At 40.4% G+C, this 22,089-nt stretch overlaps 1 protein-coding gene across 1 annotated transcript in view; it reads right to left on the bottom strand.

The window, feature by feature from the left end:
- Positions 1–454: 454 nt before the first annotated feature.
- Positions 455–22,089, bottom strand: part of LOC128868034 (uncharacterized) — a 98,489-nt gene continuing 76,854 nt past the window's right edge. The window contains exons 2-4 of the mRNA XM_054109750.1: positions 9,335–9,766; positions 7,129–9,192; positions 455–1,489 (exon numbers count right to left, since the gene is read on the bottom strand). Coding sequence (XP_053965725.1) covers positions 908–1,489; positions 7,129–9,192; positions 9,335–9,691 — 3,003 coding nt within the window. The 5' untranslated portion in view covers positions 9,692–9,766 and the 3' untranslated portion in view covers positions 455–907. The remainder of the gene's footprint in view (positions 1,490–7,128; positions 9,193–9,334; positions 9,767–22,089) is intronic.

Raw genomic sequence — 22,089 nt, 5'->3', positions numbered from 1 at the left:
AATATGGACGACGTGCGACGCCATTCACACATTGAGAAAACCACCAAATAGCATCACAAATCCGCAAGGGAGCAGAGGTCGCGGTCGACCAAAAAACACTTGGAGATGGTCAATGCTGCGCGAACTAGCAGATGCCAACATCTCATGGGACCGTGCAAGAACGACAAGCACAGAACGGTGTACGATGGAAGAGTCTTGTCGAAACGCAATGCTCTCGCGAGGAGTGAACAAGGAAGCAAAAGACGACGCCATTTGCAAAAATTATAAAACTTCCGTTAGGGTGATTAATTTTGCGCCACCTTGTAATAGCATTTAACAAGCTACAAAAGTGTAAACCAAACATTTTGCTACAAATTCTAGCTGAAAACCGTGAAAGCGGATTTTTTCTAATTTTTGTATAAAATTTCAAATTTAAATTTGTATGGGTTTTTTTATACAATACAATGAGCTCTAACTAAAAAAAAATTATCGAGATTGAAAAAAACACAACACTAAAGCGAAAACTGCTCAAAATTTGGATATGCCATCATTTGTCGCGGGCTGTGTACAAAAACAAAATCACTTCCCACCACCGCCAATTCAATGATTATTTACAATTTTTGTTTAGGTCGTTGCTATTGACGCAAACACGTGCGACACATCACTTACGCTACAACTACAAAACCTTCGCTTACATCTGCAAATCGATGAGGCACGCACGATTGCCTTCACAATGTGTCTGAGTAGAGTTATTCACGGATGATTATATTAACCACCGCCGTCCAACGACCGAAGCGCCAACAACTTAGTTAATCCTTAGAAAAGGAAAAACAAAAAAAAAAAAAAAAAACAAGAAGCTGCCTTAGGCGCTTCAGCGCTCGACGCTCAGCAAACGGCACACAGCTGCAATTCGGTTGCATTCAGCCACTCAGACGAAACTCTCGTGACGCGTCAAATTGAATTTAAAATTACCACCGCTACCGACAATACCTCGCCCAGCAGCAGCAGCACTACCACCACCATTGCCAGCGGCAGTATTGGCCGTAAACATTGTCGCCTCACCACCTCCACCCACGGCCGCCTGCTCATGTTCGTTTGTCTGGGTCATTCCCGTTCCGTTAGCTTGTTGTACCTGCCTTTGCGCCTGTAGCAATTGGCGTGCCAAGGCCGAAATGTCTCTGCTATGGCTACCATCCAAAGACCATTGTTCGCCACCTGCGCCACCACCGCCGCTACCGCCAATAAGCATGGCCTGCCGGAAGAAGGCGGGCACACGATGCTGATCCAACAGTTCAATGCCCAGGCTGGACTCGTGCACCAAATGTGTCAACGTATGCAGAATCGCTTTGATGGTACGCCGCTGGGCGTCGCACTCTGCACGCGAATTGTAACTTTTATAGAATTCCGTTTGGTATGCGGACGTGATGAAATTTATGATGCTGCCGTTGGCCAAGTGACTGTGACACTTCTTGTTCACTGACATATTGTGTAACATCGCAACGATTTGTTCCTATAAAGAAGATAAGGAAAAAAAATTTATAAAAATAAAAGAAAATGGCATGGAATAGAATAAAAACAAAGAAAAGATAAAGTGAAATTAGAATGGGCATAGTATATAATAACAGTGCTGCGAATAAGTAAGCAGACACAAGCGCAAGTAAGTGCAAAAAACCTAAAGCCTCTGCCGGCTAAAAGCATGCCGAATTAAGCTGCGCCGCAAAACAAGATGAACAATTCTATGTTCTGCTAAAAGCGCACCGAAGATTGAAGAAAAATTGCCTTACAAATGCAGAAATAAATTTTGTGCGCTCACTCCAGACTTGGCAACCGGAAGAAAAGAGCCGTCAACAAGGCTCCTTACCACCACCCTCGCATCCGTTATTCATCGCCTTCGCAGCGCTTTTAAGCATTTTGTCGTTTTGCATCTTCACACGCGCACAGCGTAGCTGCTCATCGTTTCGTTTGCCTACGGCCCCGCACGTGGTGTCTGTCTGTCAGCGCTGTCCTTGTCTCTAAATAAAAATTGCGGTTATTTTCTTTGCCCAACCGCTTTGCTTTGATATACCGTTTGAGTTCATATTATTTGAAAAGCTTTCAATAAAATTAGAAATTGCATTTTTAGTAGCGCCTGACAAGTGATTTATGTGCTCGAGTCGACTGCTCCCAACTATTGAACGCCGACCAACTCCTATACTCGCACAATATTCGCACATATTTTCACATGAATGTATGTGGGCTCACAATCAGCTCAATAGTTCATTCATCAGTTGGATGTCCCCCAATCCCAGTTGGCTCCGACTGTTGGTCGGTCTACGATTTTCAATTTTGCTCTTATGTCGTTCCTTATTGTCATAGCTGTTATTTTCTTTCCTCTGCATACATTTTGTTGTCATTCGTATTTTGGGCCTCTTCGCTCAGCCTACCCTTATTAAGTGGCTTATAAAATACATGCACTCTAATAGGAAATTGATTTCATGGACATCCTTCGGCAATTTTATTTATTTTCTTGTTTAGAGTTGTTGTGTTGAGTTATGTATGTATGACGACATTTCCTGTTGAATTGGACGTTGTATTGCGTCACTAGCAAGACACAGCCACTGGGGGACAGTGGTCACGTAGTGATGAATGGAGCAAAGACAGAGGTTTTTTTCCAAGGACAAAAAAAAACTGTTTTATGAGAAAGACGAGGAATGAGCTTAATTGGCAGACCTCTTCAGAACTTGATGAATGACGGACTTTTTAAGCACTTTTTTCTAATCTCAGTAGTGGAACAAAGAGGACAAGGTGACTACACTGCGAGACTAAATAAGGAAGCATATAAGTAAATTCGAAGCATACAACTTCAGTGCTTTGCAACAAATTTGTTCGCTCGCAGAACATTCTTTATAGATGAGTAGACACATGCGGGGATTGAAGAACAAGACTCATGCGACTGTGAATAAGAAGACTCATGCGTACTTCATGTAATAAAGATTTCTTTGCAAAACTTCCCCGAAATAGAGAGGAAACTAAGCTCTCCATTCGCTACAGTCTGTCAAAAGAGCAGAAAATCCAAGGGATTCATAGCTGAAACTTGCAGTGTCACAAGAGCATCCATTCTGGTAAGGTGGGTGAAACATACGGTAGGCATTGGAGCATACACTCATACACTTTCGAAAACGACTATCAAACGGTTCAAGTATTTTGGACACTGTCGTGAATTTTTCTGAAAATTGGTTTAAATATATTATTTATAGGCTTGATAAGAAGTAAACTTGAAAAATTTTGGAAAAAAATGTAAAATAAAAAAAAAGAATTAATAGGACTACGAATAAGTTCGTGCGGTTTTACAACAGATGGCGTAACTTGATTATTATTCCATCGATCCACATTTCCAAACATTCATTGGAGAGCTACTGTCGTAAGGCACAAACGTCAGTATAAGTTTTTTATTTGAAGCGTAAACAACAATATTTTTACCACACTTGAAAATGTCGAATTTCGTGCCAAATAATGTGTTTTTGCGGGGAATTCTTCTTCATTGTTTTAATATGAAGAAAAAAGCAGCCGAAAGTCATCGTATCTTGGTGGAAGTTTATGGTGAGCATGCTCTATCTGAGCGAACGTGCCAGAAGTGGTTTGCACGCTTTAAAAGTGGTGATTTTGGCTTGGAAGACGAAGAACGCGAGGGTGCGCCGCCAAAGTTCATGGATACCGAATTGGAGGAATTGCTCGATCAAGATCCGGCTCAAACGCAAGAAGAGGTTGCAAAAACTTTGGGAGTTGATCAATCAACCATTTCCAAACGTTTAAAAGCCATGGGAATGATCCGAAAGGTAGGCCATTGGGTGCCGTATGAATTGAAGCCAAGAGACGTTGAACGCCGTTTTATGGCATGCGAACAACTGCTTCAACGGCACAAAAGAAAGGGTTTTTTGCATCGAATTGTGACTGGCGATGAAAAGTGGGTCCATTACGACAATCCAAAACGTCGGGCAACGTATGGATACCCTGGCCATGCTTCAACATCGACGTCGGCGCAGAATATTCATGGCCTGAAGGTTATGCTGTGTATCTGGTGGGACCAGCTGGGTGTTGTGTATTATGAGCTACTGAAACCGAATGAAACGATTACGGGGGATGTCTACCGATGACAATTGATGCGTTTGAGCCGAGCACTGCGAGAAAAACGGCCGCAATACGCCGATAGACACGACAAAGTTATTTTGCAACATGACAATGCTCGGCCACATGTTGCACAAGTGGTCAAAACATACTTAGAAACGCTCAAATGGGATGTCCTACCCCACCCGCCGTATAGTCCAGACCTTGCGCCATCCGATTACTATCTCTTCCGATCGATGCAACATGGCCTGGCTGACCAGCACTTCCGTAATTACGATGAAGTCAAAAAATGGATCGATTCGTGGATTGCGGCAAAACCGACCGAATTTTTCACAAAGGGAATCCGTGAATTGCCAGAAAGATGGGAAAAAGTAGTAGTAAGCGATGGACAATATTTTGAATATTAAATTTGTAACCATTTTACGTCAATAAAGTTTCAAATTTCGAAAAAAACCGCACGAACTTATTCATAGTCCCATTATAATTTTGAAATTCATTCAATGTTGAACATTTTGAGATCGACTTTTTTTGAAATCGAATGCTTTTGGTTCTTTTTAAAACTTCTCTCAGTTTTATGAAGTGAAGCTTCTTAGGCGTCGTTGGACGAGCGAGAATGGAGAGTAAAATTGCAAGCCCATGCAACGTTTTGGGCATTTTCGTTCTGCGAGAGAGAAAAAAGATATAACATAGAGGAAAAAGAGAGAGAGAGCTATACCTTATATATATCTTAGATACACTTTAGGCTATTTTTCTTGAGTTCTTCCTTGTAGTTGCTAATTTCTAGCGAGAAATAACACTGCCTACTTTTTGGCGTTGTTTATTGGTGCAAACTTGTAGAAAATATATTTTTGGTGCCTACTTTTTGGCACTTGTTTGTTGGTGCAAACTTGTTGGAAATATATTTTTGGTGCCTACTTTTTGGCGTTATATTTCCTTGGTGCCTACTGTTTGGGACGTTTTTTGGTTCCAACATTTTTGGCGTTTTGTTTTTGTGCCTACTTTTTGGCGCTTATTTCCGTTTGCTGGCGTTTCCGCCGAAGTATACATGATGGTCTTAGGCAGAGATAACAAATTTTCTGCTCCAACCCGATATTGATAGCAAACCTATGACCGATTATGGTAGAATAAATGGTTGCCCAAGTGAAGGGCCCACTTGGACAAAGAATCAAAATTCGTCTATTGTAATGCCATACAGAGGAAAAACCAGAGGCCATAGAACCAAAGAGGAGAAAGGAAGAATCATGAAGAAGAATCGGATTAGAAAATGACGAGCAAATGTTGACATTTGTATTAACCGTTTCAAGCTACTGATGAATCTCACCTGGTGTGATATTTAAACCCTCAGGCGTAGCAAAAAAGTGAGTGAGAAGTCTGAATCTTAGCGCGACGAGAGTAGGACAACTGAAAAGAAGGTGCTGAGAGGATTCCACCCCAGCTTTTGCAAAAAGGACTTGAAACAGTCCCAAGTCGCACCGCATGGATACCTAGCGGATAATTCCCGATAAGGATATCCATCAAATTCGAGAGCTGCGGCTTTGTTGAAGTTTGAAATTTGTAAAAAGCGAGCCAAGAAGCACAGATACGAGTAAATAGTCGAAGAGAAAAGCAGAGAAATGACAGAGAGAAAGGATAGAGACAGAGACAAAGGAAAAGATAGAGACAGAGACAGAGAGAAAGGATAGGATAGAGACAGAGACAGAGACAGAGAGAAAGGATAGGATAGAGACAGAGAAAGAGAAAGACAGAGAGAAAGGATAGGACAGAGACAGAGACAGAGGCAGAGACAGAGAGATAGGATAGGATAGAGACAGAGAGAAAGGATAGGATAGAGACAGAGAGTAAGGATAGGACAGAGACAGAGACAGTTGCAGAGAGAGAGAGAAAGGATAGGATAGAGACAGAGACAGTTGCAGAGACAGAGAGAAAGGATAGGATAGAGACAGAGACAGAGACAGAGAGAAAGGATAGGACAGAGGCAGAGAAAGAGACAGACAGAGAGAAAGGATAGGACAGAGACAGAGACAGAGACAGAGACAGAGACAGAGACAGAGACACAGAGACACAGACAGAGACAGAGACAAAGATAGCTAGTCCTGCGAGAATTTTCCACATTCATTGGTAAATTTAAAAATATCCTCCAGTTTGACAGAACGAATTTTACTAATTCTCATAACATCCGAACCCAAAATTCATAGCCTTGCTCTAGCAAAGTCAGAACACTCACAGAGAAAATGATCAGTGCTAACCGCCTCCTCTAAGCAAGGCAGGCAAATCGAGTCCTCAATGATTCCAATGGTAGTCATATGCTGACCCCATGGGGTGTGCCCTGCAATAATACCGACCATCAACCGAACGTCTTTTCTTCCAAGTTTGAGTAGAAAGTTTGACAGTTTTCTGTTCAGGCTTGTCACAAGTCAATACTTTGCAGCTCTATTTATGTAAATTGCATACATAATTGCTGAGTCAACTCATGATACTTGTAGAATGGATTCCTATTATTGGCTCTGGTCGCTGCGGGGTAACCGATGATCCGCAGTTGGTCAATGTATCGCAATGCAGCATGCGGCATGTTGGCCTTAGAAGTTCCCTCTAGCATCGGGGCGCTGCAGCATGATTTTAAGTAAGATGTGTCCAAAGTCTCTACTGCTTTCTAAATTTTACTTCGAGCTATAGAAAACCACGGCAGACTAATCACCTACCCTGCACGAAACCAGCGCAAGACTGAGTCCTGTCGAGGCTCCCGAGTGGAGTGAGCAAGGAAAAAAAATAGAGTACGACTATACTAAATCTCTCATGCAATCTTATTTCCCCTTGGGAATTCTCAGCCTTGGAATAACCTTAAATATTCAACTTGGCATAAAGGAGTCACTGATTTTTTTTTTTGTGATAAGCATGAGTTATCATCAAGGATAATTCTAAGTCCGTTCTTCATTCTGTTGCCTACTTCAGGAATGCTTCACCAACCGCCCTGCCGACTTTACCCTCTTTGTAGACCCTACACTCGTACTTCTAAATAAAAATCTAACTATATCTTAATATACTCACATATAGAAAAATGGATGCATCTGCTTCACGTCCCTGCACCACTTCGATCAACTTGAATATCGCCTCGTTCGACATTATCGAGTAGTGCGATGTCACCTCGATCCGGCTGAGGTTGTTCAGTGCTGCCGCACACAACAGCAACGTCTGCGCACAAGAAGTGCCCGTGATAAGCTGTGTTAGTCCCTCCACTATGATCTCTGCGCAAGCCTTGAGTCCGTCCACTCGATGTTCTGGTCCGTGCCAGGCTGCAGTGATTTGTGTTAACAACGAGACCGCCTCACGTCGCTCGATATCACCTCGCTTCAGCTCGCCTGTGCGCTCTTTGCCCGGAACCTGCACAATATCGCGTACAATCTCAATGCCACCACAGGCGCCCAACTGCGCAATCGCTGCCGGTGAGCAGCAAATGGTCGCAAGTGCACGCAATGCCAGCGCGCGCACAGATGATAACTTATTCTCGAGGCAAACGACGAGTAAGGCGCGCACTGCTTCGTTCTGCACGAATGCGTCAGTGAGTGAGGCGAAGCCTTCGTAATCGATATTCATCAGCGTAGCTATCATATTAATATTAGCGCGCAGCATCAAATCACATTGACCCTGCTCCACGCTCTGTACAATAATGCGCACCATTTTCTCAAACACTTGCCGCACGCTAATCAATAGGTAGCGCTTCAGCACGTGCACATCATCCAATAGTGACTCCAAATTCATGTAATGCTGACGTTCCAACGAGTAGCGCGTATCCTTTGTAATTATGCGTATCTGCTCGATATTCTCTTGAAAGCGCTTACGATCGAGCCTGGAGTCGTTAAAGAAAACAGCGCGGCGCTCAAGCACCTGCGTAAATTCTATCACATTCTCAACCAACTGTTCGGCGCTGGAAAGCGCTTCGTGTAGTGTGGCTTCTTGTGTGCCCAAGAGTATGCGCTCGACGCGTTCAAAATCCGATTGCGCACAAAGAGCGCGCTGCTGCAGCTGGCGTATTAATTTCGCCACCGTATTTGTGGTGATGGTCAGATTCTTGAAGGCTTCCTGTGCAATGGACTTTGTCTGCAGCGTAGACATCACTTCATGTTCGTATGACGAACGCAAGTCATGTAGCCAATGTTGCAAGTCAGGCGCGTGACCGTTCAATAGCGGATTATCGTACTCATGCGTGCTGCTGCTGTGACGAAAGGATATTTGCGACCAGGGACGCGCATCGCATGTAGAAGTTTTCGGAGTGCTCGTACTAGCCAAGTAACGTTGCTCATCCGTCTTCAACGGCGACATTGTCTCATTCAATTCGTCTAACTTAAGCGTGTTATTGTTGTCGTCCTCAATGACAGCATTTGTAATTTCACCACCGGCGCCCAAAATCACTGTTTCATTGTTGTACGGCTCACTGGCAGCAGTGGGAGTTGTTGTAACGCCTAGATAGACCGTTTCATTATTGTAGGCTGGCACAATGTGCAAACGCGTACGTGAGCGATTACGCTCCGCTGAACGCTCGAGCTCAACAAATGAATTACTTGTCACATCACTACCGGCGTCGCCGCCTTCTTGGTCGCTATTGTCGTCAGTCTCTTCCAGCAATGTGCGCCGCTTTGTGGGCGACAATGGCTTGGTTGGCTGACGAATAATGCGACGGCGACGTTTCGGTTGTTGCTTTTGCGCTTGTTGCGGTGCGGCAATTGCCTGCCCACCACCCGCATTCAAATCATCAAAATTCAATTTCTTCGCAGCGCTCACTGCCTCACTCATCAGCAGCTCGTCAGCAGCAGTCAAGCATTGCTGCATTTGTGTTGGTGAGTCACTTTTTAGATTACTGCCGGCAATGGCGGCATCTAGTGCGACCGTTGTGGCAGGTGAACCGGAAAATGATATGCGACGCGATACGCTCACCAATGGTGAATAGAATTCCGATTTGCCAACGCGTCGGATAACTGTGGGTGGCGTCGCCACCGTCACCGAACGCGCCGAATTCGGTGAACTAACTGCACTGCCTGTCGACTTTGCGCTGGGCGAGCTGGGTTTCGAAGAGCGGCAGCTGTGCGACTCATCATTGTCAGAGAAGCCGGAGTCCTGCAAATTGATTAAAAGGTGTACACACACAAAAGTTAGCAACAATATTCACAGCTTTTGCGGAAAGAATGCAAGCACTCTGAAGCGCAAGACAACAAAAGAATTATTATCGGTCGCCACATTGCATTGTCGCCACACTCACCTGACTACGCAGACTACCAGGACTATCACGTTTGCCCCACAACGATTTGGAATTGTTGTGCTCATCATCGACTTCCTGAATGCGCGACAAATTTCCGACATGCGATCGAAAGCTGCCCGAATCGAGTGAATGATAGCCGCCGCCACTGTGATTCTTGTAGTGAAAACGTTGCGCGTTAAGTTGCTGTTGTGTCAGTTGTGAGAAGTGAGAACCGTAATAGAATCCGCCGCTAGTAAAACTGGTGCCGTTGCCGATAGAGGATGCACCACCAGCCGCTGAGGACAATGCCAGTGATGAGGGTATTTGTTGATTATCGGAACCCCACCATACTTTGCTGTAGCTGCGTTGAAAAGCCATTTTTACTTTGGTATTGTTTGAGTCGAGATGAACGCTGGATAATTAGTGAATTGTCATTTAGCGACTGGGAGAAACCTGTAAGTAAGCGAGTAAAGGAGAGAAATTTAGGATTAGTAAACATGGAAAATAGATGCGCTTACAATATAATTTATTAGTTACATGCATACTTAACATACATATGCAAATTCAACGAATAATACACTGGTAAAACAGTGTAATCATCGCTTTTATTCGAACAAGCAAACAGGTCGAATAAATTGCTATCAGGCTCTTACACCTGAGTGCACGAAGAACTAAGCGAGTAAGAAGGTGCAAGTATAATAGGGTAGCTGCATATTTTTTTATGGTGTGAGGATTTCAGAGCTCTTTAATTCTAAAGTAGAAACTACAAACGAGAAGAAGCAGAGCACGAATGCAAAAGTGATGGAAAGAGTTAATTTCAAGTGTTGAGCTTCTGAGTTAAGCTTCAAGAGTTAATATGTGAGTGAACTACAAAGCAGGAAGCTCGCAGTAGGCTGGTAATTCATCGACGCCCAGTGTCGATAGTAGGTATTGATAATACAGGTCCACATTCCAAGACTACCAAGTAAAAAAAAAAATAAAAATAAATTCTAACGTTTTTCGATAGTTTAACGATGAGAGTCGTTGACTGTCGACCACTAACGATGGCCATTATCAATGATAGTTTCGGGCCTCTAACCGAAACTATCAAGCGCAAATAAATATTGCGTGGATTCTCACCGATTAATAAATAAATTCGAATAACAGACTCTAATTGATTAATGGTGATTCACAACAGGTAGTCTGCATCGATATTAAGGGTCCCCTAAGATGGTCTAGAAATTTCAAAAAAATCGATTTTTTGTTTTTTCGATATTTCGAAAGTATAGGTCCTTAAGAAGGATGGTTCCATGTGTAGAAGTCCACGCAAGTGGGGAAAGTTACTGATCGCCATTCACTTGGGAGTGGCCAGGACGATTCTTCTACATATGGTTCAAGCAGCTCACAACGGCCGGGATTAGCCCACGTATCCTCTGGGTAGCTTCCGAACACCCGTTCGGGAGTGAGCTAACGTGAGAAGGCGAAGCATTCCAGGATAGCTGGTTGTGCGCTGGGTTTGGGACCCGCCACTTAAAAATCCCCCCCAATGAAAAGAATTACAAAGCCTCGGATGAGAACTGCCTTTACTGATGACGACCCCTGCAAACGAAATAAGGAATATGATTTGAGGGCACGCACCTGGAATGTCCGGTCCCTTAATGGGGAAGGTGTCTCGGCCCGACTGGTTGATATCCTCGTGAGAGTAAAGGCTCACACCACTATCACTTAAGAGATGCGATGGACGGGGCAAGGTAAGAAAACCATAGGACCTTGCGACGTCTACTACAGCTGCCATGTAAAGGAGCGCAAATTCGGTGTCGGATTTGTTGTGGGAGAGAGACTTCGTCGCCAAGTACTGTCGTTCACTCCGGTGGACGAGCGTCTCGCAATAATCCGCATCAAAGCGCGTTTTTTTAACATCTCGCTAATTTGCGCCCACGCCCCGACGGAAGAGAAGGACGATGCGACCAAAGATTCCTTCTATGAGCGCTTGGAACGTTCCTATGAGCGCTGCCCCCGCCACGACATAAAAATCGTGCTTGGCGACTTCAACGCCAGGGTGGGCAAGGAGGGAATTTTTGGTCCCACAGTCGGAAAATTCAGCCTGCACAACGAAACATCCGGTAACGGACAGAGGCTGATCGACTTCGCCGGGGCCCGAAACATGGTAGTCTGCAGCACCAGATTCCAGCATAAAAAGATACATCAAGCTACCTGGCTGTCTCCTGATCGAAAAACGCGAAACCAGATCGATCATGTTGTGATAGATGGAAGACACGCTTCTAGTGTATTAGATGTACGTACGATCCGAGGGCCCAACATCGACTCGGATCATTACCTTGTTGCAGCCAAGCTGCGCACCCGCCTCTGTGCAGCAAAAAACGTACATCTACCTACGCAAAGAATGTTCGACATCGAAAAGCTGCAATCACAACAGACAGCCAGAAGATTCGCCACTCGACTCTCACTTCTGCTCTCGGAGAGCACTGCCCAACAAACCGGCATGCGCGAGCAATGGAGCAACATTTCTCGTTCACTACGTACCGCCGCCGAAGAAGAAATCGGATTCCGGCAAGCCCGAAAAAACAATTGGTACGACGAGGAATGTCATGCTGCCGCAGAAAGAAAGGATGCCGCCTATAGAGCCACGCTGCGATCGGGCGCAACGCGAGCCATGTGGGATCGCTACAGAGAGCTGAAAAAGGAAGAGAGACGTATTATCCGACAGAAGAAACGAGAGGCCGAAATACGTGAGTGCGAGGAGCTTGAGATGCTGGCCAACAGGAACAACGCCCGAAAATTTTACCAGAAAGTTCGGCGGCTTACAGAAGGTTTCAAGACCGGGGCGTTTTCCTGTAAGAACAAAGACGGCGATCTGGTGACTGACGTTCAGAGAAATCTTAAATTATGGAGGGAACACTTCTCGAACCTGTTAAACGGTGACAGCTGCGCATGTCATAGAGAATGTGAAGATCCCGATACCCCAATCGTTGACGACGGAATTGTCGTTCCGTTACCCGACCATGACGAGGTGAGAATAGCAATATCACGGCTAAAAAACAACAAAGCCGCGGGCGCCGACGGACTGCCGGCTGAGCTATTCAAACATGGCGGCGAGGAGCTGGTAAGGTGCATGCATCAGCTCCTATGCAAAATATGGTCGGATGAAAGCATGCCTGCCGATTGGAATTTAAGTGTGCTCTGCCCAATCCATAAGAAGGGCGATCCTGCAATTTGTGCCAATTACCGCGGGATTAGTCTTCTAAATATCGCCTATAAGGTTCTAGCGAGCGTATTGTGTGAAAGGCTGAAGCCCACCGTCAACCAACTGATTGGACCTTATCAGTGTGGCTTCAGACCTGGAAAGTCCACCATTGACCAAATATTCTCAATACGCCAAATCCTGGAAAAGACCCATGAAAGGAGAATCGACACACACCATCTTTTCGTCGACTTCAAAGCTGCATTCGACAGTACGGAAAGGAGTTACCTGTATGCCGCGATGTCTGAATTTGGTATCCCCGCAAAACTAATGCGGCTATGTAAGATGACGTTGCTCAACACCAGCAGCGCCGTCAGAATTGGGAAGGACCTCTCCGAGCCGTTTGATACCAAACGAGGTTTCAGACAGGGTGACTCGCTGTCGTGTGACTTCTTTAACCTGATGTTGGAGAGCATCTTACGAGCCGCAGAACTTAATCGCTCAGGCACAATATTTTATAAGAGCGTACAATTGTTGGCGTATGCCGATGATATTGATATCATCGGCCTTAACAACCGCGCTGTTAGTTCTGCCTTCTCCAAACTGGATAAAGAGGCAAAGCGAATGGGTTTGGTGGTGAACGAGGACAAAACGAAGTACCTCCTGTCTTCAAACAAACAGTCGGCGCACTCGCGTATCGGCACCCACGTCACTGTTGACAGTTATAATTTTGAGGTTGTAAAAAATTTCGTTTATTTAGGAACCAGCATTAACACCGATAACAATGTCAGCCTTGAAATCCAACGTAGAATCTCTCTTGCCAACAAGTGCTACTTTGGACTAAGTAGGCAATTGAGCAGTAAAGTCCTCTCTCGACGAACAAAACTAACACTCTACAAGACTCTCATCATGCCCGTCCTAACGTATGGCGCAGAAGCTTGGACGATGACAACATCCGATGAAGCGACGCTTGGAGTGTTCGAGAGAAAGATTCTGCGGAAGATTTTTGGACCTTTGCACGTTGGCAACGGCGAATATCGTAGACGATGGAACGATGAGCTGTATGAGCTTTACGACGACATAGACATAGCGCAGCGAATAAAGATCCAGCGGCTTCGTTGGCTGGGTCATGTCGTCCGAATGGATACAAACGCTCCGGCTTTGAAAGTATTCGATGCGGTACCAGCTGGTGGTAGCAGAGGAAGAGGAAGGCCTCCTCTGCGTTGGAAAGATCAGGTGGAGAAGGACTTGGCTTCACTTGGTGTGTCCAATTGGCGCCGGTTAGCACGAGAGAGAAACGACTGGCGCGCTTTGTTAATCTCGGCCAAAATCGCGTAAGCGGTTATCGCGCCAATTAAGAAGAAGAAGAGGTCCTTAAGAATATACTGTGAAATTTTCATGCTGAAATTCCCAATATCTCAGCTTCTACAGCCCATTAACTAGGTAGAGAGCGGTTCACGCGCTCCTGTACCTCAAATTTTAAACTCATTTATCTCTAAATGACTTTTTTCGACCTGGTGATATCAAAAAAAAAAAACAACTATTCAGCCGATTCATTTGCAGTTTTAATATTTTGTTCATAACATCAATGGCTATCGCCCGCACTACAATCATATTATTATTTCAATTATTTCGTCTTTTTTTTGATTAAAATATTGACAAAAAAAACCGATTTTTAGAGTGTCAAATTCAAAACTGCGCCATTTCTCTCTAGTAACGGGACATACTGATTAATAATTTTTTTGGTTTTTGTGTTTTAGATAAATAGAAGACAAAGTAAAGTAAAGAGAAGTAAATGGACAACGCCGTCCAGGTCCAATTTTTCGGGAGGTGGAACTTCTACGCCATTTTTTAAATTAAAAACATAATTTTTTTTTTTTTGTATGAAAAAGAAGTTAAATAAAAGGCTTAAAAAATTTAAATATCGTTTTTAATTTTTTTTATTGTAAAAAATAAAATTTCTGAAAATACCCTAAATTATCGGGCCCTAGACTACCAGGTCTCCTTAAGCACAGATATTTCGAGCCTGTATTCCCATCAAGTTGAAATGAATGTTTTTTGCAGTATTAGAGCTTTCTAAATAATTTCGAATTTTTTTCGAAGTTGAAGTGAATATTTTTTGCAGTGTAAGGGCTTTCTAAATAAACTCGAATTCAAATTTTTTTCGAAGTTGATATAAACAAATTCGATTTTTTTTTCGATGTTGGAGTGAATATTTTTTGCGGTATAATGACTTTCTATATAAACTCGATTTTTTTTTCGAAGTTGAAGTGAATATTTTTTGCAGTACTTTTTAAATAAACTCGAATATTTTTCGAAGTTGGAGTGAATATTTTTTGCAGTACTTTTTAAATAAATTCGAACTTTTTTCGATGGTGGAGTGAAAACTTTTTGCAGTGTAGGGATTTACTAAGTAAATTCGAACTTTTTTCGAAGTTGGTATAAATAAATTCGATTTTTCTTTGATGTTGGAGTGAATATTTTTTGCAGTGTTAAAATTTACTAAGTAAATTCGAACTTTTTTCGAAGTTGGTATAAATAAATTTGAATTTTTTTCGAAGCTGGAGTGGATATATTTTGCGCTTATAAAGACTTTCTAAATAAATTAGAATGTTTTTCGAAGCTGGAGTGAATATTTTTTACAGTGTAAGGAGTTTCTAAATAAATTCTAAGTGTTTTCGAAGATGGAGTGAATATTTTTTGCAATTTTTCAGCAATTGCAGACCTTTAATCTGAACTAACCGACTTAAATATGTAATTTTTAGTGTATCAGCGCTTAATAATAGCCTCTTTTGATATATCACAAAAACCATCGGTGCCTATCGATAACCATCGATAATTTCGCACTTCTACACGAAATATTTAGCTCAAATAAATAATGTTTGGTTCACAGTGCAGAATAACAAAATTGAAAAACAGTCGATATTTAAGGGGTTAGGGGTAGTCAGAATTTTCAAAAAATCGATTCTTTTTTTTGCATTTTCTTAAAGTATAATGTTTTAAAAATATTGTGTAAAAATTTGAAGTGAATCCGACAAATACTTTTCGAGTTATTCAACAATTAACAAAGGGCGCTCGGCCGCTCCGGAGCCGATAGCAAAACTTTAAATGCGTTTTTCTCAAAACTATGTTTTTCAAACTGGTGAACACTGTAACTTAAAAACCGCTACGTAGATTTCAATAAAATTGATACAGCTTTTGAAAAACATAAAAAACTTTTTTCAAAAATTTCGATTTTTTTTTAACAATTAACTGTTGGTTTTTTTTCTAAAATCTGGAAAAAATTTTCTGAGGCCGCCATTTTGTTCATTTTGAAAAAAACAAAAAGCTTCGATCCGGCTCGAGATTATCTATCAATAAAAATAATTTTTCTCATCCGATTGGTTTTAGATGAATCTGCAAGGACTTGCGATGTTCACCGCAAGGGACTTCTGGAGAAACGGGCTTCACACAAACAGCGATAACTTTTGCAATTATTAATTTTTTTTTTGAAATTTTGGTGAAGTCAAGTTAAAACATGATGTTTTTATGCTATGTTTTTATTTTTGTTAAATAAGTTAATTAAGTAGCAAAAAAAAATTCGTGAAAATCATCATTTTTTCGGGCCTCTGACTACCCCTAACCCCTTAATCGATTCTTGGTAAATAAATATCGGTCACTATCGATGGCCAATATCAGCAGCTGCCGAACACTATCAAGAAAAAAATAAACAAATACAGTAGATTGTGTTTTTATGTGGTTTTTTTATGCGGTTTTGAAATACTGCGTTTTTTTTTTTTAATTAAAAAATTCATGTCGATCTATCGGGAATTGTATAAACAAGATTCTAAACCAGCTAAGCAAAAACTCATCACAGATTACACCAGAAATGCTAACCCCACAAGTATGGAACTGCCTGCATCACCATCCAGATCAGACGTGTACATTTCCTCAAGTGACGAAAGTGATTTTACGCTAAATCCTAAACGAATGCGCAACATGCGGATATTGTCTGATTCTATTTCTGACGATGTAAATTTATTTTTCGATTCTGACGTTTCTTAAATAATTATATAATTTTGAAAAATACAATTTTTTGTGTATGCGATTTTATTTAATTATTTCAGATTTATGCGGTTCTTAGCACTTTTGAAACCTATCTATAGTTTTACTATAGAACTGGTTGCTTTTTTTAAGCAGTTTTCTTTTTATGCTGTTTCTTGTGGAACGTATATACCGCATAAAAACAGAATCTACTGTAAATAATTTTTGGCATCTCACCACTCAATGATCCAAATGACCGCCAATCAGGTCAACTGGTTAACTATCGATAGTCAGTTCGACGATGGGTACAAAATTAGTTATGGAGAGCCAAAGCTGTTATACTTTTTTTTATTTTTATTTTTTATTTATTTATTTATTTTTTTATTTATTTATTTTTTTTTCTTTTTATTTGATGAATTTGATGAATTATCAAAACCGCAAAAATATTATTTTTGGAGTCTCACCACTCAATGATCATCAAACTCGTTTAACCTATTGACTGCCAATCAGGTTAACTGGTTAACTAGCGATAGTTAGTTCAATGATGAGTACAAAAATAGTCATGGAGAGACACAGCTGTTATACTGATTGTCCAGACTTGAATCCTGAATTATCAAAACCGATTATTTTTGGAGTCTCACCATTCAATAAATACATTAGAATAGATTTCGATAGTTTATCGTTAGGCGGGCAAAAGCTAACTAGGAACTATCGATGGTTAGTACCGATAATTACAGGCCTTTAACCTAATGGTATATGAGCGCTCAATAAATACCAATAATAAAATCATTAAACAGCGACTTTAGCAATTTTTTTTTAAATATTACAATAGCATTTATGATAATTGTAGGGCATCTACTTATGCACATACATATATACCTTTGAGAATCTCAAAATTAACTCTATTCGGTATCTGATTTTAGTAATCCAATTAAATTTGAATTATAGGCGCACCCTAATGTTAATGTGTTACACGAATTGTTGCATAGCAATTTTCTTTCTGCTGCGACTAATTTCGTGAATGGCTACCAACTGTCTGAGCCCATTAAATAGGCGAAGAGTTTGCAGTAATTCTTTGTATGGTTTCCCCATTCAAGACATGAAGTGGCTGATTCAATAGGAGCACGACAGAAGAAAGCAATCAAAGGAAGGTGAGGCGAATGTTGGAAGAGCGCTAGGGAAAGCAGACAGCGGTTGCAAAGTAAGTACATATGTAGATATAAATATGTGGCTCACATACACATACACATACTCTTACACATGACTCACATACACATACATATGACTCACATATGTACATACGCACAAATATTGGTTAATACGAGTATGCAGTCATTTTTATGGCTTCGAAACGATATCTTTTCAGAGACGCAAATGAAAACCAGGTTCGTTCTTCTTGATATTTTATGAAAAATAAAATTTAAAAAAAATTGTTGAACTTACTTCCCATAAAGTAAGGCTACTAGGGCTACTAAGGCTAGAATCTACATTTGTTCAGGCGAAAAGAAAGCAACCAGTTTTTTGTTAGCTGGATAGGCCAGCTCGATCGATTTTCGCATTAATATCATGGGCTGGGTAAATATTTAAAATAATTTTTTGAAAAAGCTATCGTTTGAAACCTTAAAGTCCTTAAAAAAGAGGTGGTCTGTAAAGTCGGTTTACTGACGATAGTTTAACGTGATAACGTCATAAGAAAATACTGATTGAATGGTTGCATTTTTCAAAAGAAAATTTTAATTTTATTTGTTTGATAGATATTTTGTATGGATATAGAGAATGAGTTAACATTAACATAACATAAAATACTTTAACATAACATAACATAACACAACACAACACAACATAACACAACATAACATAACATAACATAACATAACATAACATAACAAAACATAACATAACATAACATAACATAACATAACATAACATAACATAACATAACATAACATAACATAACATAACATAACATAACATAACATAACATAACATAACATAACATAACATAACATAACATAACATAACATAACATAACATAACATAACATAACATAACATAACATAACATAACATAACATAACATAACATAACATAACATAACATAACATAACATAACATAACATAACATAACATAACATAACATAACATAACATAACATAACATAACATAACATAACATAACATAACATAACATAACATAACATAACATAACATAACATAACATAACATAGCATAGCATAACATAACATAACATAACATAACATAACATAACATAACATAACATAACATAACATAACATAACATAACATAACATAACATAACATAACATAACATAACATAACATAACATAACATAACATAACAAATTACCACGTATTAAAGCACTTATCAACAGCTTTCATTTGATACCCATATTGTACATACACAACCAAAGGTTACCCGGGTCCACGTTTTGATTTATATCTCGAGACCCCAGTCACGGAGCGGCATGAAAAATACTCTGTACTAAAGCATTCACCAACAGCTTTCATTTGATACCCATATTGTACATACACATCCGAAGGTTACCCGGGTCAACGTTTTGACCTATATCTCAAGACCCTATCTACCAATAGGTATCCAAACTATACGGAAATCATCTTCAATACCTACTTAACAATGTGTGTAAGTTTGGTTTAATTCGGTTCAAAGACACGGCGGGTCCACGTTTTGGCATATATTTCGAGACCCTAGTCATCAATAGGTATGAAAATTACCCCCTATTAAAGCACTTATCAACAGCTTTCATTTGATATCCATATTGTACAAACACATTCTAGGGTCCACGTTTTGGTCCCTATCTCGAGATCCTAGTCACGGAGCGGATGGAAAAACTCTGAACTAAATCATTCACCAACAGCTTCCATTTGATACCCATATCGTACATACACATCCGAAGGTTACCCGGGTCAACGTTTTGACCTATATCTCGAGACCCTATCTACCAATAGGTATTCAAACTATACGGAAATCATCTTCAATACCTACTTAACAATGTGTGTAAGTTTGGTTTAATTCGGTGCAAAGACACGGCGGGTCCACGTTTTGGCATATATTTCCAGACCCTAGTCATCAATAGGTATGAAAATTACCCCGTATTAAAGCACTTATCAACAGCTTTCATTTGATATCCATATTGTACAAACACATTCTAGGGTCCAGGTTTTGGTCTCTATCTCGAGACCCTAGTCACGGAGCGGATGGAAATACTCTGAACTAAAGCATTCACCAACAGCTTCCATTTGATACCCATATTGTACATACACATCCGAAGGTTACCCGGGTCAACGTTTTGACCTATATCTCGAGACCCTATCTACCAATAGGTATTCAAACTATACGGAAATCATCTTCAATACCTACTTAACAATGTGTGTAAGTTTGGTTTAATTCGGTTCAAAGACACGGCGGGTCCACGTTTTGGCATATATTTCGAGACCCTAGTCATCAATAGGTATGAAAATTACCCCGTATTAAAACACTTATCAACAGCTTTCATTTGATATCCATATTGTACAAACACATTCTAGGGTCCACGTTTTGGTCTCTATCTCGAGACCCTAGTCACGGAACGGATTGAAATACTCTGAACTAAAGCATTCACCAACAGCTTCCATTTGATACCCATATTGTACATACACATCCGAAGGTTACCCGGGTCAACGTTTTGACCTATATCTCGAGACCATATCTACCAATAGGTACCCAAACTATACGGAAACCATCTTCAATACCTCCTTAACAATGTGTGGAAGTTTGGTTTAATTCGGTGCAAAGACACGGCGGGTCCACGTTTTGGCATATATTTCCAGACCCTAGTCATCAATAGGTATGAAAATTACCCCGTATTAAAGCACTTATCAACAGCTTTCATTTGATACCCATATTGTACATACACATCCGAAGGTTACCCGGATCCACGTTTTGACCTATATCTCGAGCCCTATTTCCAAAATAAAATATAATCCATGTTACTCGTGATGTAGCTTTCGAATGGTGAAAGAATTTTTAAAATCGGTCCAGTAGTTTTTGAGCCTATTCATTACAACCAAACAAACAAAGTTTTCCTCTTTATAATATTAGTATAGATATGGTAAATATTACCATACATTTTTTCCTTCATATATAATAAAAAAATAATAATAATAACATTAAAACAACAGGTATTATTAACAAACTTGGTTTTATTTTAAATTCTTCAAGTGAATCAAATTAATAATAATCAATAAGAAGGCATATGCAAATACAAATACGTGAATTTATATATGTACATTTGCGCATATACATACATACATATATACGCCCACTTAAGTAGGAGAGAGCAAGATGTCGAACGTTGCCGTTCGTTTGCTTTGTTTGCTTTGTCGTTCGTTCCGCCCTTTCGCTTGCAGTTCATTCAATGCAATGAGCAAGGTAACGACACATTTTTTCGTGCGTGCAGCCTGTTAAATCGAATTATAAGACGTTATCACGTCAAAACTGTAATAGATAAAAAAATTAAAGGCTGAATATGCAAGAAAACTATCTAAAAAAATTCTGTAAGTGCTAAAAGCATTTTGAGTTGTTGTATGTACACGTTCATCTATAGTAACGTAGCACTCAACAACAATACATTTTTGAGAGCAATGTTGTATGCAAATATTCACCTGTGCTAACATAAAACCACAACGCAACATAATTTATAATAACAACTTATTAGTTATTTAATATGAGAAGCAACACTAACATTAACATTAACTTTTTATTGTTTCCGCATGCATTAACAGCAGTAGTGCGCTCTCATATGCGATTCGAAGGTGAGCAGCGCTGTAATGTGTGCGTGTATGTTAGATGCTATAGTAGCATTTCTATCTCGTAAGCGCTAAATTTGATGATTCTAATAAAGGGTGGTTAAGTTTCAAGGGTCGGTGTTAATTTTGAATAAAATAAAATTTTTTTGATGTGAAACATCTATAGGCTCACTTGTAAGCCGAATCGTTGGAGTGGCGACGCTTGCCGTGGTAGTATGAGAAGTGTAGTAGTATGAGAAGTGCTAAGCCAATTTCAAAGGAACAACTCACAAATGATGTGGGTTAAAGTGTGTTAGTATGTGTGCCATGTTAGAGAGACAAATGTAGAGTTGCTAAAGAGCGGCAAGTTGGATGCTCGAGAGTGCTTAGTAAATGTTGGTGCGTTATGTGTTTTTGAATGTGTTCGGTAATTTGCTATGTAGATAATAGGAATTCGATTACAGAGAATTCATGGGAAACTGGAAGGCTGGCTAGAGTGGGCACCTTTGAGGCGCGCTCTCTGTGCGAAGAAATGACGAAGGTCAGTGTTTGAGTTGAAAAATATCAAAAGGTCACAGAAAGCAGAGTCACAGCAGAAAGAAGTTTCATTACTCAATTATTTAAACCAAGTGGAACTATTTTGCAATGCCAAATTTATTGCTTTATTAATTCGAAATGAAAAGTGCAAACTTATTTAATAGCAAATTCGAGATATGCCAGCTCGTAATGAACAAAAGTTGAAATTGAATAAAAAGTTTAAGCCTATGGAG

The sequence above is a fragment of the Anastrepha ludens genome, chromosome 6 (assembly GCF_028408465.1).
Source record: "Anastrepha ludens isolate Willacy chromosome 6, idAnaLude1.1, whole genome shotgun sequence".
Taxonomy (NCBI): domain Eukaryota; kingdom Metazoa; phylum Arthropoda; class Insecta; order Diptera; family Tephritidae; genus Anastrepha; species Anastrepha ludens.
The sequence above is the reverse complement of the archived record's forward strand: the minus strand, read 5'-3'. Positions and strand labels throughout refer to the sequence as shown.